The 27,274-nt window shown below is 49.1% G+C and overlaps 5 protein-coding genes across 5 annotated transcripts; 2 read left to right on the forward strand and 3 right to left on the reverse strand.

Annotated features, from left to right (window-relative positions):
• Window positions 1-5,178: 5,178 nt before the first annotated feature.
• Window positions 5,179-8,175, reverse strand: LOC131209612 (nuclear RNA export factor 2). The gene is made up of 4 exons (XM_058202718.1): window positions 7,185-8,175; window positions 6,430-7,122; window positions 5,539-6,333; window positions 5,179-5,464 (listed from the first exon to the last, which is right to left on the reverse strand). The coding sequence occupies exons 1-4, from the start codon at window positions 8,130-8,132 to the stop codon at window positions 5,267-5,269; spliced, it is 2,634 nt and encodes an 877-aa protein (XP_058058701.1). The 5' UTR covers window positions 8,133-8,175; the 3' UTR covers window positions 5,179-5,266.
• A 407-nt stretch (window positions 8,176-8,582) lies between these two features.
• On the reverse strand, window positions 8,583-10,116 carry LOC131210083 (probable cytosolic iron-sulfur protein assembly protein Ciao1). The gene is made up of 2 exons (XM_058203279.1): window positions 9,744-10,116; window positions 8,583-9,668 (listed from the first exon to the last, which is right to left on the reverse strand). The coding sequence occupies exons 1-2, from the start codon at window positions 10,012-10,014 to the stop codon at window positions 8,905-8,907; spliced, it is 1,035 nt and encodes a 344-aa protein (XP_058059262.1). The 5' UTR covers window positions 10,015-10,116; the 3' UTR covers window positions 8,583-8,904.
• A 171-nt stretch (window positions 10,117-10,287) lies between these two features.
• On the forward strand, window positions 10,288-11,482 carry LOC131210661 (uncharacterized). The gene is made up of 2 exons (XM_058203940.1): window positions 10,288-11,056; window positions 11,117-11,482. The coding sequence occupies exons 1-2, from the start codon at window positions 10,345-10,347 to the stop codon at window positions 11,458-11,460; spliced, it is 1,056 nt and encodes a 351-aa protein (XP_058059923.1). The 5' UTR covers window positions 10,288-10,344; the 3' UTR covers window positions 11,461-11,482.
• Window positions 11,483-11,869: 387 nt separating this feature from the next.
• Window positions 11,870-13,960, reverse strand: LOC131208706 (dual specificity mitogen-activated protein kinase kinase dSOR1). Its single transcript, XM_058201531.1, has 3 exons — window positions 12,914-13,960; window positions 12,506-12,838; window positions 11,870-12,439 (listed from the first exon to the last, which is right to left on the reverse strand). The coding sequence occupies exons 1-3, from the start codon at window positions 13,679-13,681 to the stop codon at window positions 12,320-12,322; spliced, it is 1,221 nt and encodes a 406-aa protein (XP_058057514.1). The 5' UTR covers window positions 13,682-13,960; the 3' UTR covers window positions 11,870-12,319.
• A 1,224-nt stretch (window positions 13,961-15,184) lies between these two features.
• Window positions 15,185-23,023, forward strand: LOC131212513 (uncharacterized). The gene is made up of 6 exons (XM_058206406.1): window positions 15,185-16,361; window positions 16,424-16,587; window positions 16,655-17,951; window positions 19,261-19,279; window positions 20,150-21,345; window positions 22,911-23,023. The coding sequence occupies exons 1-6, from the start codon at window positions 15,185-15,187 to the stop codon at window positions 23,021-23,023; spliced, it is 3,966 nt and encodes a 1,321-aa protein (XP_058062389.1).
• Window positions 23,024-27,274: the final 4,251 nt, after the last annotated feature.

Below are 27,274 nucleotides of genomic sequence, written 5' to 3' on the forward strand. Positions count from 1 at the left end.
TCCCGTTTTTTTTCTCTCGCGATGCCCGACGATGAAGGAGAAACCACACGAACCTGCGCTGACAATAAAACCGCACGTTCCCGAAGGCCTTATGCAAGCATATCGCAGCATAATAACCGTATCGCGTGTACGGAACGAGAAAGGCGAGCTGTAACTCGCCCGTAAACGGTTATTTTCGTTTGTTTTTTTTGCTACGGTCGGCAGTGGAGCTAGTTTATTGAAAACATATCTCAGCCACCGTGCCACGAAATTGCAATTTCAGCTTCACCCGACAATGTCTCGACGAGAGATCGGAGCGAAATAAAAGAACTTGGACTGGAGAGAAATGGGTCCATTATTTTTTAATATATTTTCTTTCTTTCTGTTGATTGTGTCTTTTTTGGAAGTGCTTGAAATCGATCGAGGGAACGTTTGCTCGAAAGGTTTTGTGTTTAATTTAATCTTTATTTTATGTCAATTGAGATTATGTTCCCATTAGGAATGTTTCTTTCCATCAATTGTAAATCAAATAAGAGACACAAAACATATTTCCGTTTCGTAATGACAATACTATGCGGACTAAAAAAACTACTCATAAGTCAGACATGATTGAGTTTGTAAGTAAATTACATTTCACCCAGCTTCTTTGTGGATGAAATGTTCATAAAAGAATGCAAAGCATTAGAAAACTTTACCGGTTCCGGTACCGGTACAGCTCACCTTCTACACTCGACCGGGGAACCGTCATAGCACTTTGAATCCTCAAGACAGCTCGGAGGAGGTTGCGCCAGCGGAGGCCAGTGGAAATAATAAACCAACACCAATTATTTACCGACACGTCGAAAAATTGTTGTCGCAAATGTCACCAACAATGGTCGCCCCATCACCAAGCAACTTTCATGATTGAACGAGTGGCAAGAACTTCTTTTATTAGTAACGTCGGACCTGGCCATCATGGAAAACTTTCGGCCAATGGCCCTGCACTTTTTGCCCCGCATCGACGGGTGTTTTTAGTGGAGTTCCATCCCAAATCTCCCGCCGTTTGCCGGCTGTCGATAGCAAGACCGGCGGCGATGTTGAAGCAAAAGCAATGGCAAAGCTTCTCGAATAACCAGGCAGCCGGGTCCCACCGCCTGTGGCAGGTGGTAAATCCGGTTAGGAAGTAATTAGAAAACGTCTTCACAGTCCATTTCGGGCGATTCCTCCCCGGGGGCGGACCACCGGTCTGGTGGTCCACAAAAAAATCAACCCCCAAGCCTGGTCAGGTCAGCTAGAATGTGGGTCGTGTACCTTTGACTTTCGTTTGGGGTGCGAGATTTTTCCGCAACCTCACTGGAGCAGCCCACAAACACTGTGTAGGTGCTGGGCTTGTAGGTGCTTGGCTCGCTCGTGGTTAGCCTTTACTCCGTGCTCGGTTTTTTGTTTACCCGTGAGGGATTTGTTTTCAAATTGCATTCCACAGTGCCGGCTCCATGGCCAAAAGCCAAAACCTTCGCCACTGTTTATCTTGGCCTTTCATTTTCGTTTATTTTGTGAGACAAGGAGGGATAGAGAGAGAGAGAGATCGAGGAAGAAAAGCCAAGAGAACGGCGCCCAACTGCGGGCGGGGAAAATAATAGAAAACCCCTCGGTGGTGGAAACCTTTTTCCCAGGAAAACCCGGAGAAAAGTGAATACGAGTAAAGCCTAGCCGGTGGTTACCTGTTGTTACATCGTTCGTTCGGCTTTCACCGTTTTCCGCACGACCGCCCGGGCGCCCCCCGCCATCGTCTATGAAAGTTTCCCGAGAGCTGTTTTTGCGCGAATCCTTTCGAATTCGCTTAGGCCACTCCGGAACTCGCAGTAGTTACGCTGCCGCTGGAACACGCGCCGGAAATGGCAGGATTCCGATCAAACGCCAGAAATCGCATTCGAACAAAGAGCCCGGGCTTCTTCTGCAGCGATTGTCCCGGGCACGAGTTCGGCAGCGATGTCGGGAGCTTACGGCCTTAGCGCAAGAAACGGAACCGTCCATTCATCATCCCCGGAATCCTTTTGATGGAATCCGTCGGTGGCTGTCGAAAATGGGGTAGCATTGCAACGGCGAAAGGAAATTCGCCGTTCGGCCGGAGGAAATTGGGGTTTTTTTTGTGGAAAACACAACTCAACGGCGATCGGAACATGGTTTTGAGAATATTGTTCCGGCCATCAATCTGTGCGGCGGCATCAATCAATGGCGACTAATCGCCTCACAAAGTTCGAGTGATTTGAGTATTTTCAGTGGGTTATATTACATTTTACGGATTATCCGGACTCTGAACTCTTTAACATCGAAAATAGCGAAAAGTACATCCTATGGAGGGAATAGTATTTAAAAAATTTATATTTCTTGGTCAATTTAACCTCAACCTCAGACAATTGATGCGCACGAAGTACTCAGTTTGCATGTAAATTTACATCTATGATGATGATGTGGATTGATGTGACAAATTTCCATCTTTTCCATTTACATTTACAACCACGCAATTGACTACCGCCAACTGCTTACTCCACAAACGTAACTCTCCCGTGAAATGCCGTGATTTTTGAGCCAGCGACCAAAGGCAATGAAAATGGAAAATGATGCCACCAGCGCCAGAGAGAGAGAGAGAGAGATGGAGGGGGCAAGCGAAAATAAAACACCTGAACCGCTTCCGGCGCCCTGAAACTCGCCGCCAAATGTTGTCGGTATGCTCCGGAATAAGGATCTCCGGAAACACCCGTCGTCGCTGTAGCGCACGCAGCCGCCGCCTGCAATCCATCGTCAGACGTGCGCAGCTGCGGTTCATGTGCTGGAAAATGGAAAATAAAAATTCACAAACTTGTTGAACGCCGTTACCCTTCACGGCTGCTTGACGAACAATAACAAAACAGCGACGCGCAAACCGGCAGGGCACCGGAACGGAATGGCATCCTTTCGCGAAGGACCTCCTTCCGGCGACGACGGTTATGACGACGGGCACAGGCGCAGGCCAGGCAGCGAGTGGCGTGCAGAGAAAAATGCATTTCCGCACAACTGCACTGCACTGCACTGCAACTGCATATGAGGGATGTTTAATGATGGTGGAAAATAGTTCTCCTGAAGGGTAATGGCCGCACAAATCAACAGGTGGGGAAACCGGACAAAATACAGGGAAGCGTACTCTTGAAGCAGACCCCAACCCCAACCTTCACCTGAAAGGACCGTTTCCGTTCGAAAGCTAAAACTCCCATTTCGACTGACGTTGCCTTTTTGACCAAAAAACCATATCCAGATTGGCCTTTGAAGCTGCCACCGCTTCCAAACGAACTCACCCAAACGCTGCACGCTGCAATTAGATCGCCGTGGCCAAGCGATAAGCCGAATCCTTTTAGACACTGTTTGTGTGCACGTTCGGAGGGCCAACCCTGCCGGCAACCTTGGCAACAATTAGCTAATGACTCACCGGCCGGCGGTCGTGATGAACCGAAGGAAGCGCCAAAAAAGCGGTTCGTCTAAACGTGCAATTTGGGGACGAGGTGCTTGAACAGGATGCAAACAGGGCCAACCTGCCGTATTTGAGCGAGAATAAAGATATGCGAAGCGTGTGGCGCGCAAATTTGTAGTTGTTCGAAGAGGTACTGCCCCGTGTCCCGTGTGGCAGACGAACAAACGAAGTCACAGGCAGACCGTGAATCTGTTGCTTTTTGGGTTCTATATGCTGAGCTTTTCCGTGACCGAATTAAAGAAGCATTCCGTTTGTCAGCTGCCGGCACTGGCGCTGGCTGCAGCCACCACACACTCAAGTGAATCCAATTAATTTTAGACAAGCAATGCCGCGGCATTTTCGAGCTCGAAAGATAACGCGGCAAGGATGGAAAGCAAACAAGGACCGTGGGTCGTCCGCTGCTTTATCGTTGCTTGTTATCTTTCTCCAATCCTTGCCAGCGCCGGAAGGAATCGAACGATTGAGTTTCGGCTGTCGGCTTTATGTTTCCAGTGCGCGCTCCACGTTTTTTTTCATCTCTCATTCCGTTACTCCGCCAATGCCCGCCGGCTACGGAGATAGCGACCGATCCATTTTGGCCCCATTCTGAATGATAACATTCCGGAACGGTGATGATACCACCGGACATCGGGGCGGTCATCGTTAAAATAAAGTGCATATGATTAGAAGTGACAACAATATGGTGCCGTGATCGATCCATCCTCGTCCCGGGACGATGCCTCCGGGGCGATTCCGAAACGCTGGCCGGGTTCGCTGCCACTCCAAACATAAACCCCGCGGGGCTGTTATTGTAATGCGAGTGGTCAATTTTACGATAATTATTATTATCGTCCCTCCAATCCGTGCCACGAGCCGACAGTTAGCAATCGGTCGGTCGGTGAGTCGGGCTGGTCGTTTCCGGCACCGGGTTGCTACCGGACTGCTGCTCACACGGTGCCCGTGCTCTACTTCACCGTTTGATTTGATTCGATAACATAACCGCAGGGAAAACATTTGTTTTCCGCTCGGCTGGGCTACCCGGCGGATCCCAGCTGCCAATCAAAGCGCCATCACACCGGCGCACACCGAGCGACGGCTTTCAGGTGCACGGTTCGTGGCCATTTAAAAAGTGGTCAACCGAAGCGAAGACGGGCACCGAGGCTCGCTCATTAATTCACGTTCGTTTGTCAGTTGCCCGATCGGGACGGAAATTAAATTTTCAGCGCTCACCCACCAGCTGCAAGTGCGGTCTGACCGGGTGGGAGTTTAAAGTTTGCTCGGATGTAGCCGTCCTGCGCCATGCCGGGCGTTCGAAAGCGGGAATGACAGACCTTAGGCACAGTACAGCCCGGCAGCCACTATCCTATCGATCTGTGTGTCGATCGATTATTAATGTGTACACAGCGGTGCCTCGGAGTGCTCATTTGGCAGACCGAAAACCCGGCATGGTGCCGGAAGTGGCTTCCGCGTAAATCCACACGATCCGCGCAGTGGCAGCCGGCTGACAGGCCTTACAGCCCCACCCCCGGGCGGGTGATTGGTGGTTTTACAATGTTTCAACCGGAATGGCTACATTATCGTGCGAGCCACTTGATGATGAGCCACTTGAGGTCATCGTTTCGCCAGTCGGTACAACAAACAAAAGCGGTCAGAAAGCTCAAACAATACGGAGTTGGTGCGGTTTAGGCACGTTTGATTTCTGTCGAGTTTATTCGAAAAACTTTGTAGATTTGTCGTATGAAAATAATTACCATGGGAAGAGAAAAAGACATAGTTCTTTGCGTTTTGATTGATTCAACCACTGGTACCCGCCATTAGCAACCATTATTCCGCACGTTCAACGAATGCGAGCTTCGGTATGCGGCGCGCCTCGTACATCTTAAGGAACACGTTTAGCGCCACCTTTAGATTCCACGACGACTCTTCCAGGCAGCGAACGCACCACTCACGGTTCAACTGCGTCAATCCCTTGAACACGATCATCGCATTTTCCCGATCCTCTGTTTCCGAAGAGCAGACTTCCTAAATGATGCCAAAGATAGTTACAAGAAGCGTTTTAAAACGTTCCTACCACGTGACCATTTCGTTCTCCATACCTCGTCTTTGGGAGCCTTCGTCGCAGTTTCCGCTTCACGTTTAGAGAAAAAGGACATCCCTTCGTCGGAGAGTGTGTACATGTGAAATAGGTCGTTGTAGATCTTGTAGTCCATTGCTTCGGCAAACAGTCCTTTCCCTGTGCCGTACGGTTGGATGTAGAACGTGCGCGTGAAGCCCAAACTGACGCTTCCCACGTACAGTGACTGAGTGCCTTCTTTCAGTTTGCCGTGCACGATTATCAGCACCCGTTCCGGGGTGAAGATGGGCACATCGATCCGGAACGACATCAGATCGTACTCGGTGGTGGGGAACGAATTCAGCACAAAGGCGATGGATTTATTACCTGCCACAAGTGCACCAATGGCCCGATCGAGGTCTATCTTCAGCAGGTTACGGCTGTGATTGTTGTACGCCACCTGTCGCTGCTGGTGCGAATCAAGCGGCACCGAGTGGTCAATATCGAACAAGCACGTCATGGAGAACTGTGCTTCTGGATGGTACAGGTTCTCGAGCTCGCTGCGCTGGAATGAGTCGTGTAGCGAAAAGTAGTGTCGCACAAACGAGTCTGCAAATTTGTATGCTTCTTGCGAGCAGATAAAGTTTTGACAATAGGAAAAGTTGCCTCCAGCCAGCAACGGACGCCCGTCGAGACGCTCCAGCAGCGGAAAGTACATCTTCACCTGACGGATGTACTCGGCGCTGGACGTCACGGTGTGGCACAGTGGATTAAAATCCAAAAACACCTCTTTCATCCCATTCCGCGGCAATCCGTCCAGAGCGGCGAACGAAGCCAGCTGCAGAACCGGAAACGAACATTTCATTATTATTAAGCGTTGAAGTATTTCACCAGCGGGTGAAACATTTCCACACAACCAGCACGGGAAACTTACCGAATTGTTCCGGAGATCCAACGAAACGAGCCAGTTAAACCGAGCCAAACTGGCCAGCGCGTCACAGTTCTGTAACGCGTTGTTCCGCAAACGAATGATGAAACAATTGGAACCGAACCGCCTGGCAGCATAGTTCAGAATGTGGCCCAACGCCCTCTGGCATTTGGAACTAAAATCAACGAACTTGATCTCGTTGAATCCCTTCTGTAGGGAGTTCAGATCCAAACAGTTTTGGCCGTACCGCGTGTTGGTGAACTGTTGCAGTTTCTTAATCGGATCCACGTGATTTTCAGCCACTTCGGCCACATTCATGGCGAAGGTTAGCCTGAGCTCCACGCCCAACGGCAACACCCGAAGCCGTAACTTTTTTGTTACGAGAAAGTGCAACGCATCGAAACAATTTCGCACCAGGAACTCGTCGTGCTTCGAGTACGTCTTGTAGTGGCAGGGGAAAAAGTCGTGCTTCGTGAGCAGATCGGCGAAACCGTCCAATATTTCCTGCTTCCCACATCCACCCTCGTGGTGCACCGTAACCTGGTGCCAGTTGGGGGACATGTTGAACTTTTGAAAATCCATCGGAGTCGTAGTGCGGTCGTCTATTAGCGTTCCCGGCGATGTTGTTTCCACCTCCTCCTCGCAATCTGGTCGTGTAATCGTTGCGCTTGCCACTGCAGCCGCAGGGACGAAGCTGTCCTAAAAGGTAAGAAAGCATCATGACAAAACTCTCTTGTGGCTATCGCGCTACTCGAGCGTACCAGTTTGACAAGAGTAGGGAAAAATCCACATAGAATGTCCTGGTAGTCCGGAACATCCGTTAGAGGGTTGCCTTCGACGTAGAGCTCCAACAGCTTCACATCCTTGAGGGTGCGTAGCGAGCTCGGATGGCGTATGCGATTACCTCGCAAGTTCAGGCTGACCAACTGCATCCCTTTCACTTTCAGCGCGCATAACGGCGTAACGTGCAAGATTCGGTTGTTCGACAGCTTCAACGTGTTGATACGCTTCATGGTGCTCAAAGCGTTGGCCACGGCCGAACACAGCATCTCAAGCTGCGCTCGATTGCCAAGCCACACTTCGATCTCCTCCAACGACGAGTGGCTGGCAAAGCTGTCCAAATTCAGTACGTTCAGCTCACCGTACAGCTGGCCATTTCCCGCCCGCTCCTGCACTGCGCTGTCCATCGTCGAGCGGGGAAATATTTGGCCACTTTGAAACTTTGCCGCACCAAAGCGCACACTCAAAGACAGCTCATGCTGGCCGGCTTTGAGCCGCAACTTATCGCTAAAGAGCTTCGCCAGTGCCTGGCCGCACATTCGCACCAAAAAGAAATCAATGTTGGCGTGGCGCCGGTAAGCGACGGGGAAGAAGTCAAACAGTGGAATGCTGGCGAACAATGCCTCCAGGATCTTCTCCTTCGTGCACAGGCCATCATGGTGGACCAACACCTGATGCCACACGTCGACGCGATTCAGCAGCGCAGGGTCGTACTTCAGGTTAGCTTCGTTGTGCAGCGAGTCAGCATGTTTGGGATCGATCACAATATCGTCCTCTCCCGTTTTCATGCGCAAAGTTTGTTTCGCCATGCTGTCCACATTGTAGAAGCTGTTTTCATCGTGAACCTGCTCAACGGATTGCAATATGATCGGTTTGTGCTCTTCTTCAGCGAAGTTTCTTTCGTCCTCTTGCCGCAAATCCTCGATCATAGCGGCCACTCCCACCAGGAAATCCTCGGTCACCGGCACCAGGGGTTCCTGTTTAATGGCACGAGTAACGTGCTGTTCCTCCATTTTTACGTCTACACTTTTCGCAGAATCAACACATTTGAACGCGCGAAACAAATTGTTTTCTGCGACCGGTACTGGTAGTGACACAGAAGCTGACAGCTACTCACAGCACAACAACTCTGGCCAGTGTTGCCATGTGTTTAAATGTTAAATGTTGCCATGTGATTAAAGTTTAAACAAAGTCATTCATTCTGACCGAACGGTTAAGAACTGTCAAAACCCACAAATGATTTAAACAAAACAAAGCTATTGAATTTTCATTTAATTTTGTGGGTTGAGTTTAATGATTAATTTAAGACTGAAAGTGAAAAGCAAAGAATGAAACTTGGAATAAATAACTGGGAAACAATCTCTCAGTTTATTAACCTGGCTGGTTACTATGAAAAGCGAATGTCGTACTAGTGAGCCGCGGGCACATGGAAGGAGTGGGCAGCGGTCAGCGCCGGCGCTGCTCGCTGCTGAGCAGCGGCTGTCCAATGCAACCCGGCGCGGCACTGAACCGGGCGAGGATATTCCAATATTCCTATAATCCCAATCCCAAAAGATTTAAAAATGTTTGCAATACGCTGAATGAGGGTTTTCATTGTACTTCATTGGGCTTAAGTTAACTAGGTCGGAGTCACTTCGTTTGTCCTCTACTAGACTGTTCTTATCCCAACCGAAGCGTCATCCCTTCGTCAACCCTTCATCGTTAATCGTCATCTTCGTACTGCCATATAACTATATTGCCGTCGTCCCCGGCGGACAATAGCATACCCGCCGCCGCTGGGTTCCACGACACTTTGTTCACATCCTGGGTGTGTGTATAGCCCGTCGCTACCAACTCAAATGTGGGTTCCCGCAAGGGACTAACACCCGGATCGGATCGTACTTCCTTGAAAATTCTTATCATGTTGTCGCGGCAGGCCGTCGCTAGCAGCCCAGTTTTTTTACACCAATCCACATCGTACACGGAGTGGGAGTGGTTGCCGGACAGCGTACAGACACACTTCCACACTGGCACGCCGTCCGGGCAGGCAATATCGTGCTCGTTGTCCGGATCGAACTCCTGCCAGATTTTTACCGTCGTGTCCTCGCTGCAAGAGGCCAACCGTTTGCCGGTTCCATCAAACGATATGCTCCAGACGGTTGACTTGTGTGAGTCCAACAATCCGCACGGACCCCACTCGTTGTCGACCGCGTCCTGCTTGTACAGCCGTATCGAGTTGTCATAGCTCGCCGAGGCCAGCATGTCCCGGTGCGGGTGCCAGCACACCTTCTTCACATCCTGGGTGTGCGCGTTCAGCACGGCCACGCATTCATACTCGTCTTCCTGGTCCAGGTAGTTGTGTATTTCCCAGACCCACACGGACTTGTCTCTGCTGCATGTGGCCAACAGGTTGCCGTTCCGGGACCAAGTGACACTCTTCACTTCATTATCATGACCCTCGAGGGTGGCATTGCACTCGAACTCGCCTTTATGGGGAGAAACAGGAACGATAAGCAAAAACCAGAATGTCTCCGAAAGTTCCCCTTCGCTAGTTTGCTCACCTGACTTTTTATCCCAAATGGCTACGGTTGTGTCAAAGCTGGCGGACGCGAGGTACTGCCCGCAGAAGGACCACGCCACGTCCCGGATCGTCCGCGAGTGGCCCTCTGCCAGCACGGTTTGCGCGACCCATTCGTTGCTGTTTCGCGTCCAAATACGTATGGTTTTATCCTCGCCGCAGGAAGCCAGGGCCGCTCCGTCTGGATGCCAGGAGGCACTCCACACGCGCCCGTCGTGCCCGGTTAGTGTCTGCAGGACCACTAATTTCCCCATGGCGAAAATAAATATCTATCCAACTGCCTTCTATTGCTGCAACGTTCAAGCTAGAACACGAAACATACGATACGCTACGGAAGAGCACAAAATTAATTGAAACACTCCACGTACAAAACACGGGGTAAACACTCGTCAACACTGTCGGGGTGTCAAACAGTCAGCTGGCCAAAACGTCAGGGTCTGAACTGTCAAATGCAAAAGAACCGATTCTCAAATCGAACCGGTTCACTCTGGGAGCGTTTGTTGTGGTTTTTTGCCAGACCTTTCGAAGCCGGCAAAGTTCGATACCTTTACAGCCAAAAACACCGTTTACATGCGACTCTGAAAATGTTGTTTCACAAACTTGCTAACGTGGTTTTAGGTTCGCGTGCCGCGATCGTTCGCGGACTATCGGACTACCACCGGTGGACTAACGTGAAAACGTTGCAGCAAACCGTCGATCCATACACGAAAATACAGATCGACTGTGCGTACGAGTTGAAAATCGTACCTTACGATCTTCTCGATTGTCCTGACTCGAACCTACTGAAGGCGACCGTTAAGGCGGACGGCGACACAGATGCTTTTGAACTGAAGGTATCGGAAAAACTCATTACGATCACAAACAATCCAAACAGCAAAGGTGTACAGTGTATTCTCGAAATACCGATAAAGGCGGATCTGGAAATTCACAACAATGGAAACACGGCTATTGCCGATCTTTACAGTGACGAGATAGAAATCGTAGGGACCGGCAACATCGACACCAAGAACTTGAGGTCTACAACGGTACGGTTGGATAGCACAGCGGGAAACATTTCCTGTCGCGGGATAACGCTTGCCCAACAGGTAGTTGCTCTTGCCGCTGGCAAGGGAAGCATTTTTCTGGACAAACTGCAAGGTGGCACGGTGAGTGCAACCACCCAGGCAGGTAATATTACGGTCAATGCCTGCTATTCGAACCAGAGTTCCTTTCAAACGCAGCTCGGAGACATGGATTTGAAGAGCATCCACAAGGACTGCACCGTGACCTCTGCGGGCGGCCAAAACCTAGTCATGAGTACGTATTTTCGGGGATATCCTTCAGAGATTTTGTGTACTAATGCTCTCATCCGTTCAGATGGATTCTATGGAACGCTTCAGGCAAATATTGGTAGCCGGAACATTACGCTGCAGCTTTCAGAGATAGTCGGCAAAAGCAGCATCCAAGCGCCATCGGCCGAGCTGTTGCAATTGAACCTTGCCGAAACTGTGTACGAAACGGCGTGCATTACTGTGAACGCTCCGAAAGTGGATCTTGATGCCAGCCTAGACGATAAAGTGCCCAAGCGGAACGCGGCCGGTGTAACACTGGGCAAGGCTGGCACGGGCAACATGCTACACGTGGAAACGAATGGATCGGTTACGATGCAAAAGATGTCCTGGGCGGACAGCTTTTCTTTTATCAGCAAAATGGAGCACTAATGGCCATCCGTTGGGTGTGATAGTAGCGTTTAAAGCATTTAATAGACAGTTATTTATTAAATCAAATATTGTTCTTAATAGCCCAATTAAGCATACTTGTAGATGACATCTCATAAAAACGTACAATAAAACCGCTCAGTTATAGGCCGGAATCCAATCGGGTGCTTCTATTTTATTTCCTTACCGATCAGTGAATTATTTATTCTTTTAAGCCTAATTGCACGTTGAACAGACATTAAGAAGAGAAAATGTTAGTGATATTTTACAATTTGTAGATGAGATCTTTCATTTCCTTTACAACGCCAGTTTGACGCTTCGCTTAATGGTACATACGTTTCGATCATCAAAAGTTGACATTTTACTTTGTTTTACAATATATTTTATGATATTTTAAGTTCAATTCTATGGTTTTTGATCTTCGACTACACCTCTTTTTCTAGCTTGTTGAAACGGGTTCATCTAGAATACAATTTGAATACGCTTTACAATGGCCATAGTTTTCGAAACTCTAGCGCGACACATTTTGCAAGGGAAATATGGCTCTGTTTTAAAAAATGGTCTTTAAAAGACATCCGAAATGGGTTTGCGTGATTTTTAAAAAGTATAGTAATTATCTACACAAGAAATGTATTTGGGATTGCTTTAAATATTTATATTTTATAACGCATCGCTTAAACTATGATAGATTTAGTGTAACTTTCATCCGCGATCCTATGAGTTCCATTATCTCTCTCGCTAGAGCTGTTCTACGACAGCTATGACTGGAAATGCATTCGCTGTATCGTTACAAAAAAACACGAGGAAATATTCGGCCAGAGTGACATCGACACATACATTACGTGGTTTGTAAATGTTTGTTTTAATTCGCAAACGGTGACGCGTTGCGCTTCGGGGTGGAAGGCGCCAAATCCATAGTCCGGCAAACCCACCCAGCAATATCTACGTCCTCGGTCTCGATGTTCTTAATCCAATCGTGGTTCTACAATGGATAGAGTGATTAGATAGGAATCTCCAGCCATACAAAACCGGGTTTGATGGGGCGTACCATTAACGTCTTCAAGTCGGCCCGTTCCTCCGGATTCTTTTTCAGGCATCGGTCGACGAAATCTTTGAAACGGTCCGTGAATGAATTGTGCTCCAATCTCGGAGGCGGTTCGTTCACGATGTAATCGAGCAGCTCGAAGATGGCCATCGGTTTTGGCTCGATAATGTTCTGTCCGGGAGAGCTGTCGTCGCCTCTGTCTTGGAAAATTAAGTCCAACGTTTTACCGTCAGGCGGCGGAATGGGATACATTCCGATGGCCATCTCAACCAGCGAAAGACCCAACGACCAGATATCGGACTGCACGGAGTAATGCGTTCCCTGCAAACGTTCCGGCTGTAACGAGAGCAATCAGCATTGTCGATAGCACCACCTCATTTCTGTTAGGTCCCCCCAAAAACAGCAACTCACCGACATGTAACTGCGGGTACCGACGAAGGAATTAGCCATCGAATCAATCAGCTGCCCAGACACTCCGAAATCGCATATCTTGATCTCTCCGCTGCTGTTGACGAGGATGTTGCTAGGCTTAACGTCTCGGTGCATGATGGCGTGCTTGTCTCGCAGATAGCTCAAGCCCTTCAGCACAGCGGCCGTGATTTTGGCCAAAATAGCTTCCGGTATCCTGCCGGCCCGTTTTAAAATCAAATCCAACGAACCACCGTCCATGTACTCCATGCAGATGCTGATTTCGCCATCGCTGTAGAACGCACCGTAGAATCCAACGATGTGTGGGAAGTTGCACTCGTGCAACACTTTCAGCTCGCGAATGATCTGCTTCTTGATGGCCGGCTTCACCTCCAGGTGTATCAGTTTGCGGGCCATTATCAGCTGCGTTGGAATGTGGCGCACCTTCATTACGACCCCGCCGTTTCCGGAGCCCAGCTCACCCAGCTTTTCCAGATCTTCGTCGCTCAGTTCGCCAATCTTTTCCTTTTGACTCAGAAACACTTTTATACGCTTGCGTGCACTCTCTTCCATCTCCAGTTCCTCGAGTGTTTCGGTGAGCGCGTCGATGCTGTTCTTAGGCTTGCCCAGCAGATTGTGTTTGCCGATCACGTACTCCGTACCGGATGGCGTTTTGAACGAGGGTGTCGGAGTGGTCTGCTGTCCAGCAGGAACGTCCACCGAACCGGGCGGTAGAGTGAGGTTCAGTTTGTTTTTCGTCATCTTACTCATCTGGTGCCGTGTTAAATGCGTGTTCAAGGATCAAATACTGACGAAAAACGAACGTACGAGCCAATTGACAACAGATGCAATAAAAACACAAGAGGATCGCAGTACCAACTGGATCACAACGGATAATCACAGAAAATATCACTAGCGGACTATGCAAACACTGTTCAGCGACTCGTTAAACGCTTTAACTCGAATGGAATCGATTTGTTTCGCTTTGGTGTGTCTTTTCAGTAAAACAAGTGGAATAAAAAACTTCTCTGAAGTGAAAGAGATTGCCTGCGGATGGTTTTTTCCCTGTGTTTACTGTTTGTTCCGACTGACAGCTCGGTAACAGTGCTGCCAGACAGGCTGCCCACGATCTCGCCTAAATCCCGAACCTTATTCAATTCGCTAACAAGCATTTTGTGTTATTTCTGCTTGTTTCGTTCTAATTTCAATATGCAAAAAATTACAATTCATGTTGGCGTTAGAACATCTTTTATTTGCCTTATCTACACTATTATCATCAACATTTCTTCAAGGACGAGCTGTTGTAGTGTTTCATTTTGTTTCTGACATATGCTTCCAAATTGGGCCAGTTGCAAAGCGCGCCATTTTTGCTGTCTAACGAGGTTCGAGGCGTATTTTGTAAATGTTTAGATGCGGATCGGTCGGTTGCCGTAATTACGTGCACTGATTCATCGCAAGCCATTATAAATTGCCTAAAACGTGAGTGTTCTAGTTCAAGTGATTCACCATTCAATCAAAATCAACGTACTTAAGATTAAAAGTAGTCTCGAATGTTGTGACGGTTGTGTGTCCCGATTTTTTTACACAATGGAAGCCAAATCCCCTATCACCGAAAGGCCGGTGGCTAGTGGGTCTCCGTGGCAAGGGCCGATAGTTAAAAAGTTAAAGCAAAGCCTTTTACCATTCCAAGTGCTTTCAACTAACGGCAACGCTGGTCGTCTGTCAGCTTCACCATTAACACCGGTCGCGGCGGAGATTAGAAAACGGAAGCCCTCCAACGAATCCTCAGATTTGCAGAATGTGGCAAAGGTTGGGCGCATTTCCGAGACACCTTCGCCGCCGGCCGCATCGTACGATGCTGATGCAGCTGATGATGAACGTGAACCACTGGGTCGATCGTTCCGTAGCGAGAGAAAAAAGAAAAATAAACAGAAAAAATCAACCGCAAATCAATGCAAGATATTTATAAAGTTGCCCATGGCGAAACGGAAACGATCGGGAGACAAGAATGCTCCGGAACAAAACAGTAAATCACTTGCATCATTGGTTGACATGGATCACATTTCGGATGAGGTACTGATGGATGACACGGATGAATCAGAGGACCTTGAGACAAATGACCCACCAGAAACTGGCAATGACAGTGAGGACAGTGAGCCAACGAGGAATTTTAAACAATCACCAGAATCTTCCAGTGACGGTTTGGAGACGAAAGAACAGTTAGTCGAAGGAACGCCATCAAAAAGCCCAAAAGCAAACGAAGAAACTGATGAAATGGTTTCGAAGGACTCGATCGCTAATTTAACAGATTCAAGCGAGCAAGATCATCAACAAACCAACGGGGAAGGAACATCAATAAACAATGGTACCTCATCACCGGGGTCGTGCAAGCAAGATGATAACCACCTGCCTGGTTCACCTGTGAAACGGGAAGAGAATGGAAATTTGCTGGCCGCTCAAGACGTATTGGATTCGGCGAACCGTACACCACCATCGGATTTTCACTCGAGCGAAGAGGACATTTACATGCTCTGCACTCCGAACACTAAAACGGTACCATCGAGCGCGGAAAAAAGTGCTTCAAGAAAGCTAACACCGAAACAGATTGCCCTTCGTTTGCATCGCGAAAAAACCCGGGCCCTGAAGGAACAGCAGAAGGAGGAAAAGCGCCTTCAACTGCAAAAAGAGAAAGACGAAAAGGCACGCGAAAAAGAAGAGCAAGAGCGCCAGCGGCGAAAGGAACGCGAAGAAAAGGAGGAACAGAAGCGCAAGGAGCGCGAAGAAAAGGAAGATCAGAAGCGCAAGGAGCGCCAGGAGAAGGAACACGCAAAGCAAAAGGAGCGCGAGGAAAAAGAGGAACAGCGGCGCAAGGAGCGCGAAGAGAAGGAAAAACGGCGCCAGGATGAGCTGGAGCAAAAGCTCGAAGAAAAGCGCCTCAAAGACGAAGAGCGGCGCCGAAAGGAGGAGCAAAAAGAAGAGGAACGGAAGCGCAGAGATGAAGAGAAAGAGGCAGAGGAAAAGAAAAAGCAAAGGGTGGCCGAAACGTTCACGAGCTTTTTCGTGAAGAAGCCAAGTGCAGCGACCTCCGGCGTCTTGAAAGCATCCGATGATGAAAATTCTCTGGGAAACATGTCAACGGGAGCAACGGGAAGAGAAGGAATGGAGGTGGCGCTAACAACCGGCACGGGAACACCTCCAAGGTTCATGCCGTTCTGTGTCAAGGGTGACATGCGCCTAGCGCCCACCACTAGAGCCACCCTCGATTCCAAGCAAAAGACAACGTTGGATGCTTTTCTACAACAGAGAAGCTTTGTCGCCCTCAAACCGGCATTGACGGTCGATAAGCTCTACCTTGGGGAGCTTACGAGCCGCTGCCATAATCCACGAACATCGGGAAAAACCTGGAACACCGAAGAGGAGGAAGATGAAAACGACGACATGATGATTGGCGGTGGTAAGGACATGTATTGTTTTTTATTCTCTTGTCTATGTACTAATTATCAACAATTACAGACGAAACAGTGTGCCACCAGATCGAGGAGGATCCAGATAGGACGAAGCAACGGTTCAAGGTAAAGTTCTTCCTTTTCGATGAAAACCAACGGCCACCGTATCGGGGAACATGGCGAAAGCGCAGCCAACAGATCAGTGCTCGGAGACCGTTTGCGTTGGATACGGTAGGTTCTATGAACCGTTGGTAACACTATTTAAAGAAATGCCCTAACCTATCGCTTCTGGTTACAGCACTTTTTCGATTACGACGTGGATTCGGACGACGAATGGGAAGAGGAGGAACCGGGAGAGTCTCTGCACGGCAGTGACGATGAAAAGGACGTAGATCACGAGGAGGATTACGAGGTGGACAATGAGTTCTTCGTGCCTCACGGCCATCTAAGCGACGAGGAGATGCAAGCTGAGGGTGAGGACGCCGATGGAGACCCGGCCCTGGATGATAACAGACCGCAGGTTCAGAAGGCCAAGTTGAAAATCCTCCAGCAGGAGTTTGTGGCCGAAATGAAGAAGAAAACGGAGAAAATAAAACCCCGCTTAATTGGGTGCATTTGGGAGAACGGTGGACACAAAGCTGGGCACACTGACCGTCCGGACTGCTCTGCCATCATCTGGAAGATGTTGACCGATCGGGCTATGCTTTACGACCCTTCGGAGCCGATCTCTTTCACGCTACCATCGACGGCTCCCACCAACAGCAATGACACTGAAGTGGATCCGGATGCCCAATCTCCAGGAAAAGAGAACGAGAAAGGCCCCAAACGGGTACGCATAACGGACGATGCCGTGTGCGACTTGATGCGGCTGGTGCACGGCAATACAAACAAGAGCAAGTTTCTGGTACGCGAATTTCAGGCGTTTTGGAAGAATTTAAACGGTGTCACGTTCAGTTTGGAAAGCATTCACCTCAAAATACGGGAAGTGGCCAGCTGGGGAGTATGCACGATCGATGGGCCGATGCTAGGAAAACCCTGTTGGACAGTGGACGATGAAATTTTGAAAATGCACAAACTCACAACACTGACACTGCCGAACGAATGGAAGTATAGCCTGGAAGGGAACAATCAAACACGACGATACGCACAGAAACGCCGGGCACAAGAGGAAACCCAAGAGACAGGCCAGCCAGCAGATGAGTCCGTAAGCAATAAGAATCCGTCGCGAAAGAAGGTTAAGCCCAGTAACGGGCATGTCACACTGAAAACGCAGTCCATGTCGAACGCACCGGCGACCGTTAGCATAACAAAGTTTACGAAGAAGCTTTCAGCGGAAGAAAAGATGAAGATGCTTACGGGAATTGAAAAGAATTCCCCTAAACAGCGCGACGCTTTGGAAATCCCGGAAACAGTAACCTCTCCGAAGCCTGTCGCCAACAAACCGATCAAAATGGGTGCCACACCGTCGCCTACATTGAAAAAACGGGCCCAGCTGTTGTCGGTTCCACGAGTAAAGGAACTGTCCTCCAAACTGAGTCCAATCAGCAAATTTCTAGCGAAAACCCCAAACAAAAGTCACACAGAAGCGGTCCAGAGTTCTTCTTGAAAGCTGCTGTAAAGCATCAGACATCATTCGCCATTCACGGGACGCATCCAGCGACTGCGGTTGGGTTGGAACCACAACCATGGGATGCTCCAGGCGCAACCATGGATGAAATTGTAGTGGATCTGTTTTGTAAGCGAAACACAAAGGGCACTGAACTCGTTTTTTACGGTTATTGACTCTAGCAGTAAGTTGGCTTCATCAATGTTTATATTTCGCGTGCTTTAGCTTAACATGAATTAAATAAATATCTCCATCTTTTTGGTGTCCTGTAACGCCAGGCAACTTTAATGCAGGCTGGATTTTTCAGTGACCTTTCTCTTTGACTAGCCGAACATCGTTTTTTGCTCATTCAAATATCGCGAATCTGTACCATAAATTACCTGGAATTGTTGGATTGCACATTCTACTATTAGTGGACCGCAACACGTTGTGGCGAATTTACGACCCGTACGTTTGGATTGTCAACGCGAACGAATCCTGCATCGGCCACTGTATCACGTTTAATGCGAACCGATTGTATTCAAATCAGAACAACTCGTTGCAGTTGTTCTGTTTGTTCGGTGCCTTCGCCTGTGCTCGGAAACAAGGTTACAAAGTATTCATTTATTGAACTGAACACATTCCAACCACAAAATTTATGACACTCTTTTCATAAATTTGTCACTCGCCAAGCCAAACCTTCGTTTTTCCTACTCGTCGTTCCGCACCAGTTGTTGGGTGTTGAAGCCCGAAAGAATTCTGTTGCACACTGGCCGGCACGCAATGGGACATGGGACCCGGAGGCGGACAATGAGTTGATCCATGAGGTGGTTCCTCGGGTTCAAAATCATTCACAGTTGGTGCACCGTAATGTGACCAATTTCCTCTACCTTCACAAAAGCCCAAAATTGGGTCGCGTCTTCAGGCGATAACATGAAAATTGGCTTAATGATGGCCACCGTGTGCTTCCGCGCTCTAGCGTCGAAAATGTGCCCAATGCACGTGAAAGTGAAATTCGACCTGGTGGTGCAGGTGCATTTGACCTCAATGAGGTCTATCGACAGCCAGTGCTTCCTGCATTCAAACGGGGCGATGCTTTTGTGGTGCATTTGGCTATGTAAGTTTTATGTTTTTTGCTTTGCTGACTCTTTGTTCATGGTTGACATGTTCCCATGTTCTAGCGTTCTAACGTTAAAGCCCAGCCTGGTCCCGTTGCCGGCTGTGGTAGCGCGTTGGGGTTTACTGTTTTTTTTCTCCCTTTCCGAAAGCATTGTACGATCGCTCATGCGATCAATCTGCTCTCGTCATGCTTATTGTAGTCGAACCGTCCAGTCGCCTGTATGTTTTAGCGGAAAATCTTGCCAACAATGAAGCGACAGCAGCATGTGCCAGATCACACATATGCGCCAGTTAGGGATGAGTTCACGTTTCAGTCGGCCGACAACGTTGGGAGCATTTGGGTCTGCCAGGTTAACTTGAACATCAGTACTGTGCAGTGCTTCAGGATTGTTAACTTTAAGCGTAAGTTTTCTTTAACATAAATAAATGGAAGTTTGAGAAGACAGTGACGTCAGAGTGTTTCTAAGTGTGGGCCATATTTGTTTTGCCGAATAATAGAATTGTAGATTGGTTTGGTCTGATTGGCCTAGACTGATTACCCTTCCAGTATCAGAAAAATATTGTAACGATTCGTTCGATTCCATTGCCCCAGTGATTGTGTGGAGTTTGTAAAACACAAAAAGGAAAAACAAAATAGTGTAACATAAAAATTAGCAGCATGGCACCGTGGGGACCGGGGTCGATCTCGTAACGTTTTCCGGTATTCTTTGTTACGCACGTCGATTTGAATAATAATAGGAAAGTTTGCATAACTTCTGCGTGGATTCTGGGACGGCCTCGTGCGCTCGAAGGTTGTTGCTGGTGGAAGTTGAAACTGCTATGTGGCAACTGTGGTGCGATTTATTCAATGTTTTCGTTACGTCCATGTTAGTTATTTGAAACAAACAATCCAGTGTGGCCACCAACGACCAAAGTGAGAGCGTGTTTAGTGTTGTAGCGTGTTAGTTTTCTAGTATAGTTACAGCTAAAATAGTAGTAGTTAGTTAATTAGTTAGCTAGTTAGGTAGTTACAACCAAAATTCAATTGAAGATGCTCGGTGAATGAAGTTGTTGTATTTCTTTTAGATAGTTGGCGCCAATCCTCTGCAGAAACATTCGCCGTGAAGCGGATACGATGAGAGGCATCAGGAACACCCTGATCGCGTTGCTGCTGACCGTGCACGTGACGAGCGGCATGACCATTCCGGAACACATGGAGATCCTGGACGGCTACGATTTCGGTCCACCCATCACCGAACCCGATGGCGAAGATGAAGGATACGCAGAGCAGCGCAGTTTGTTGGAGCCATTCCTGTTTAGTGCGATCCGAAACCGACGGGCGAATCGCGCCAAACGGGAACTGGCAGAGGAGGCCACCACTACGCCGGCGGGGACCGATATCACCGAACATGAAGCGCTACCCGAGGCGGCGATGCACGTAATGAGGGCAGCATACGATCACGACAACAAGCCCGTGGTCGAAAGATCGTGGCCGAACACACCGCACAAACCCGAGTTTCAGGCGAAAGTGATACGGGAAGAGGATGACTCCAATGCGGCCGCTTCGGTGCAGGTGAACGAAGGCATAAAGTCACGTGCACCGAGGGTTAACTTTATAACGCAACAAACTAAAAAGTCCGACCAATCGGAAGGCGGAAACCCGGGCCGAGAGAAAGTGATTCGCGAACTCTACCGGAAACCGGTGACCGGCGTGTACTACGAGCGGCCACGACCGAAATCGTTCGACTCCTTCATGGCCCCCTCACAGCAACCCCTGTTTCCTTCGCGGATGTACAGCCGGTACGATCCGTTCCCCGTGATCGATCGGATGTACCCGCCGGCACCGCATCGGTACGATCACTACTACGAGCGGCGCTACGACGTGGACTACGATTCCTACTTTCCCCGTTACAAGTTCCCGTTCTACTACTACTACCCGGACAACCGGTACGACGTGCCGCTGTATCACCGCGATCGCAACTTTCTCTACACGAACGAGCTCCTCCACGGCATTCCTTCCACGCCTGGCTCACCGCCGATGCGCAATCGGCGGATCATCTACTACGCCACGCTGCCGGAAATTGTGCGGACACCTCCGAACGTGGAGCTGCGGTACCGGAACCGCGATCGGTTCGATCGCCCACACGTGGTCAGCTCCACTCCGGCGTCGTTCGGTTCCTACAAAGCTCCGGACCGGTTCGGAAGTCCTGGCGACAGCCGCAAGGAAGATAAATACGTTAGCTCGAAACCAATCAAAATCGTTCGGGAAGCCGATTTGCTGGCTGGCGGTGTCGGGATTCAGTCCAGTAGCTCGCAGAACCGAAATGTACTGCCACCTGGACAGGAGAAGCGGTGGAGCGTCCGGAACATATAGATGATTTAGGAAACAGTGTACTGCACAGACGATTTCTCTACTTTATGGTAACGACCAATGATAAATGATTTCGCGAAGAAATTAGATATTTATTTCCTCCCAAAAGTCACGACGGAGAGCTGTTTATGATTTTTAACATACTACGGAAGCTTTATTTTATCCTTTGGATGAGATTAGTACAGTCAGCCACTCGGTGCTGGAGGTGGCTAAGAATTCTTTTCTCCATCGACACTTTTAATAAAACCGAAATATGTTCACTCATGTGTATTTTTTTTAAATTGTTTAATCTTATGCATCGCCAGGATTCAAGGCGTTATGGATGCGTGATATTCAGAAAACCTTATCTTACCATCGGAAATCTCATCAGAACATGTGCTGAAACGCATGACAATTAGACAATAATCTGCAGGAATTATGCTCTTCCAGAAGGCAGCATGTAGCTCTCTTGGTCGAAACACTACCACCTGGAAAGTGATTTATTTGCCCCGTAAGCCCCATAATCACGTTAATAACACACGGACGACGAGTGCCTTCCTTCCAACCTGGCACTTGAAGGTCATCTGCACCACCGGCTGCACCGTTCCGCGGACCATCCAACAACCAATTAGAGAAGGAAAAATAGTTAACTAACGAAACGGCGTGGCGGCCGAGACGCGAGAATTACACTAATTTCCCGGCAATTTACCCCGCTCTCCCCTTTGCACCGTGCGTTCTCGCGTTGGCCCTGCGCCGTCACCAGAACCGCGGAAGTCCGGAGGTTGGGTGAAAGAAATCCTCGGCACACAAATCGGCGCTACACTCGAAGGCCCCGCCACGGCGGCATTTGCATACGTTGCACTGGCGGTGGAAAACTTTGCCTTCCGGACAGGAGCGATTTCCGGCCGCCTGCTGCCGTTCGATGGCGTCGAGCAGGTCAAGGCTGTGCGAGCAGATCCGCTGGGCCGACTCTCCGATGGCGAGGCAGTTGATGAAGTTGCCGGGCCCCAGCGTTCGCCGGTGGCGCCGCCACACACCACCGCCGCCCCCTGGTGGCGCTAAGAAAAGGAAGGGCTCCTCACGGTGAAGGAACTGATAATCCGCGGGCCGCACGCGAGGCAAGCCAGAGAGTGCACTTACATAAAGCGAGCGTAGCGGCAAGCAGAAACACTGCCAGCACGGCAGCGATTGTCGAGAACTTCATTTTGCGCGAACGCGAAACGTACTGCGGCCGATCTTGGCCCTTGCCGGGCTGATAAGGCACCGAAAGGCCTACCACGAGGGGTTGCTTTCTGGGGCAGCATAATTAGGCCATCCAGCCCGTGCGAAGGGGTATGCGCATTATCTATTTCACTATCAACCGTGCCATTTGGCAGTGCTCTCCCCATTGTGAAGAATCCTTTTGCAAAGACTTCCAGTTGGTGCGCTGAAACATAAATCACAAGCTTCATATACCATTCCACAATTAAGTCGACCATATTACTTAGCGATTCTCTTCACAAACCCGAACCGAATCCGTAGCGAAACGGCTCCGAAAGAAAGAGCTGGCCCGCCGAAAGAAATTCAAATACCTCATATCCAGCAACATGTTGCCACAACAGCACCCTCTCGGCGACGAACGATGCCGCCGCTAGCAGAATCGTTAAAATGGCCAATAAGAAACACTTTTATGGCCGCCTTAAATCCTACCGAACCGAAAAACCAACTGTTGGCGAAATTCCGGCGCACCAATTCGGTGGGACGGCGCCTTGCCGGGAGAAACGGCGCAACACGTGGGGGGACCAAATTAATTCCACCCGTTCGCTGGAGGGTTACCCATTGCCCATTTTTATTTCGATCGCCGATCCAAGATTCCCCCCCATTGGCAATAGTGGGCCCGGTTCCGAGCGCCGTTCCGAGGCACGGACAACGAATTGGGAATAGGTTTTCGGTCCGCAGTTTCCGCGGCTGGAAAGTGGACGACGGATATCTTCACTCGATCGGGTTCGGAAGGGCTAGTTGGGGAGAAAAGAATGTGAAACCAGCACCGGCAAAGCCCGGCAGCATCATGTATGTGGGGCGAACACATTTTGGTTTGCATCGCCACGCCTGACGAGGACGTTGGGGCTGTCTGGCCCTGAAGGAACCCATAACCGTCGGCCAGTGTGTGTCAGCTTCAACTGGCTTGGAGAGGGTACTTTGGAGCAGAGTTGTGATCCTGACACGACCAAGGCGTTCACTGGTGCCACGAAAAAACCGAACGCCCAAAAATCATGAATAGGGTCTACCCCGAGGGCTAAGGATGGGTTATAAAAATGAAGAGTGTTCTTCAAGCCACTTCCGATTTCTGTAGCGCATCATTTGGTTTTGATGGGTTATCGGAAGAAATTACAATTATTGCGATATTTTAAGCAATCTAATGGTTATTTCTTATATTTTCTCAGAATAGTATCAACCCAGCATAAACCGTTCCTCCCAACACCAACAGCGAGGACGGCGAGCATAAAATGCGTCGGCCCTCATCGGCGTATGGATTATGCCGAGCGGGCAAAAAAAAAAAAGATAAACTTTACTACCAATTTCGCGCCACATTTCTTGCGGAACCGCGCGTAGGACGCAGCGCCCGGGTGCTGTTAGCTCCTCGCGCTGGGAATTCAAAGCTGGGCCCAAACGTCAGTAGCGGTAGTATATTTTCAGCCCTCGGAAAGCCCACGGCACGGCACTGCGTTGCTTGGCCGAGTGGCCGTGGCGGTGCGCACAATGTCGGGCGTCCCCATAAACTGGAACATTGCCGGCATAAGTCGCCCTAAGCCGCCCCGAGTGTCGCGCCAGAACAAGAAAGAGAGGGAAAAAAAGAATACCAAGAGCCCCCTAATGGACGTAGACTTTGAGCGTAGGCGGAATCCCCGCGCAGTTCGTTGGTGTCTGAGGATTTAATTTAATTTATTTCCACTCTTGTGCCATTCGAAACACGAGATGCCGTCGGAGTCGGAACGGTTCGCATCCGTGACCAGCAGTTCCGTGCCCGAGAGCTAAACGCGTCCCGCGCGGCACAAAAGGCTACCGAGGGCTGCCAGGGCCAAAAACACCTGAACTCTGGTCTGAATGATAGGGGGCCTCCTTTACTGACCTACAACAAAGTACACTGGCTGGCAAGTAGCAGCAACCCAACTCCCCGCGGGGCCAATCACCATTCGGCTGCAGAAGCTCCAAATCAGCTTATATAGCCGGGTTATGATGTCAATTTTGCATATCACTCTCTAAGCGGCCCGGGAAGGTTGCGGCACGAGGCTTCTGGAGCTCTGGAGGCACAGCACGCACGTCACCCACAGCACGCACGGGAGCTGCTGTTGCTTTGAGGCGGGACAAAGAATCAACCCTTTGAAACCTAATCCAATTCTAGCCTTACCCCAACGGCAACTGACGGGCGCGTCTACAACCCACGACCCGGTTGCCGGTTGCGCCCGACCACAGGGGGCCTTACCCAGGGGAGGGAGGTATTCAACATGTTATATTTTTATTATTCACTTCGCTCGCATTATGCTAACCGCTTGACTACCGTGCCCCCGCCGTGGAGCATTCCAGTCCAGGTTCGCCACCAGAGGCGCCACGTCGCCAAAGAAGCGCCGAAAGCTAATCCTTTCACACTACTGCAGAGCGGGAGCTTGGGTTCAGCTGTTCCGGTTCGCATGACCTGCGTTTTGCGAAAGAGCCTCCCCAGGTACCATTCCTCCTTTCCGGTGGCCCAGCTGGAAACACCCCATTCGAGCGGAAAGCTTTTCGCGTCCTTGAACCCCTCACACTAGGGCCCACACCGCCTCATCGACATGTATTTTGTTTAGAATGAACACAACTCATACACATTCCGGGGCCCTCGGCAAAAAAAACGGCCGGAAGTGCAGAGCGGTACAACGTGCAGGATTAGCGCGATGCGAACCGCTGTCACCTGCGACGGTGGGGTCCTTTCGGTCGTCGAATTTGCATTGGGTGGATGTGTACCGGAAGGAATTTATAAATAGTCAGGGGGCGCCATTGTCAGAGGCCAACACACGCTCGGAACGCATATGGGGGCCAAAGATAGGGGCCAGGTGATTTTGCAGTTATTATTTCATGCCGGCAAATGCAGGTGCACAAAATGGAGGCACATGGCCGTGCTTTTGTTTGCATCAAAGCAACACGATAAATTTGTTATGAACCTTCCAGAAGGCGCTGACTGATTGCCTGTGGTGCTCGGTGCCTACGTTGCGTGATTGTAGAGGATTTCTAAGTTAGTTAGTGTGCATTCGTTTATTATCAGTAAAATGGAATTATAATGAATATTAGTTTTAACATATCAAGACACTACAACATATGACGCTGAAAGTGACAGATCAAAAGGGACTAAAGTGTTTTAAAAATTGTATTTGCAGAGTGCAAATCATTTTAAGCTCGCCTGGAGTATTGTTCAGCCTTCGATTGATGGCCACATAAAGCGAATACGGTGTAAATAATAACACGGAAAAAGGCCCCAACTGTTCGAGCTGACGTCGGTCGAGAAACTTTCCTGACAGCTCGGAAATAAAGAAAACCCCGCCAATTTATCAATCATTGAAAGTGCGCCCTATCACAAAATGGCCGTATTCGAAACTGGTTTGATCAATTTCCGTTTCTTGTTCGCCAGGCAGCCTAAGATGTGACCTTCAAAAATGAACTTTAACATTTAGCAAACAACAGTTTCCTCTCTTTAGAGAATGTTTCGCTTGTGAGGTCAGTGTTTTCGAGTTTTCCATTTTTCTTCTTCACTTTTCTTCTTTCTTTCGGGAATTACTTCACACCCCCAGAGAATGACACAGTTGCATCGGTTCCAGCGATGGTCCCGTACCCAACACCGCCCAAGACATATAGTAGCACATTTGTCTACACGTCCCGACGTTTGCCGTCTCGATCATGTCGAGGACCATCGCGACAAATGTTCGAAGCTGGCCCAAAAATCCTGAGAGAAAAATGGCACAGCTACGAAGGAATGGCGATAACGGAAGAGAATTCTTTTTCACACTCAGTTGTCCGCCGGGGCACAAGCTTCCTGCCGACTACGGCAGTACCCTCACTGCCCTCGGAGTGAAAAGAGAAAAATCAAACGCACCGGAAGTGTAGCGAACACGGGAACGAGATGTAGTAAATTGTAACGATTATTTCCTGGCTCGAATGTACACCACGATGCTGATTGCGCTGATTGCGCTACATTTCGCGTAAATTTTTCATTACCCCATCTCGGGGGAAAGTAACGGGACACCGAGAGGGCACACAAAAATAAGGGGCAATAACGAGGCTTTAAGTTTCGACAGTTGTTGGCTCCAAGATTCCTGTAACAATCGCCCCGAAGAGAACGTAAAATGCCGGTCCGGTTTCGCTCCGGCAAAGGTTGACCTCATTATCTGGATGTTTTTGTTGGCCCCACTGTTCTTCCTTAGCCGTGCCGTTATTCGGAGTCGTTCTGCATGTCCTGATTGCACAATTTACGATTATGGTGCTACGGTGGACGGCCGACGGGCAAAGCGTAATTCCGCGCGGCATTTAATAGGGTCTTGGAAAATCAAATGCCAGGCCTTCAAACAAGAGGTTATTATTTTGACAATCCTAGCCAGCGACAACAGAAAGACACTTGATGGATAAATATATTTAGGTCATTAGTGTATTAAAAAATCCATAAACCAAACGATGTTATTTATTTCTAATGCAAAAAGGGCAAATGAACTTTTCGAAACCTTACAATCAATCACAATCAAAGTAGCAAAGTAAAGTTTGTAATAAAGTAAAACTGAAATATAAAAAAGGCGAAAGCGTATCGCAATATTTTCCGAACAATTACTTGTTTGAGTAAAAAAAATTAATCGAAACTCCAACACTTTATGCTGGATTGAAGGAAA

Source organism: Anopheles bellator, chromosome 2 (assembly GCF_943735745.2).
Source record: "Anopheles bellator chromosome 2, idAnoBellAS_SP24_06.2, whole genome shotgun sequence".
NCBI classification, from domain to species: domain Eukaryota; kingdom Metazoa; phylum Arthropoda; class Insecta; order Diptera; family Culicidae; genus Anopheles; species Anopheles bellator.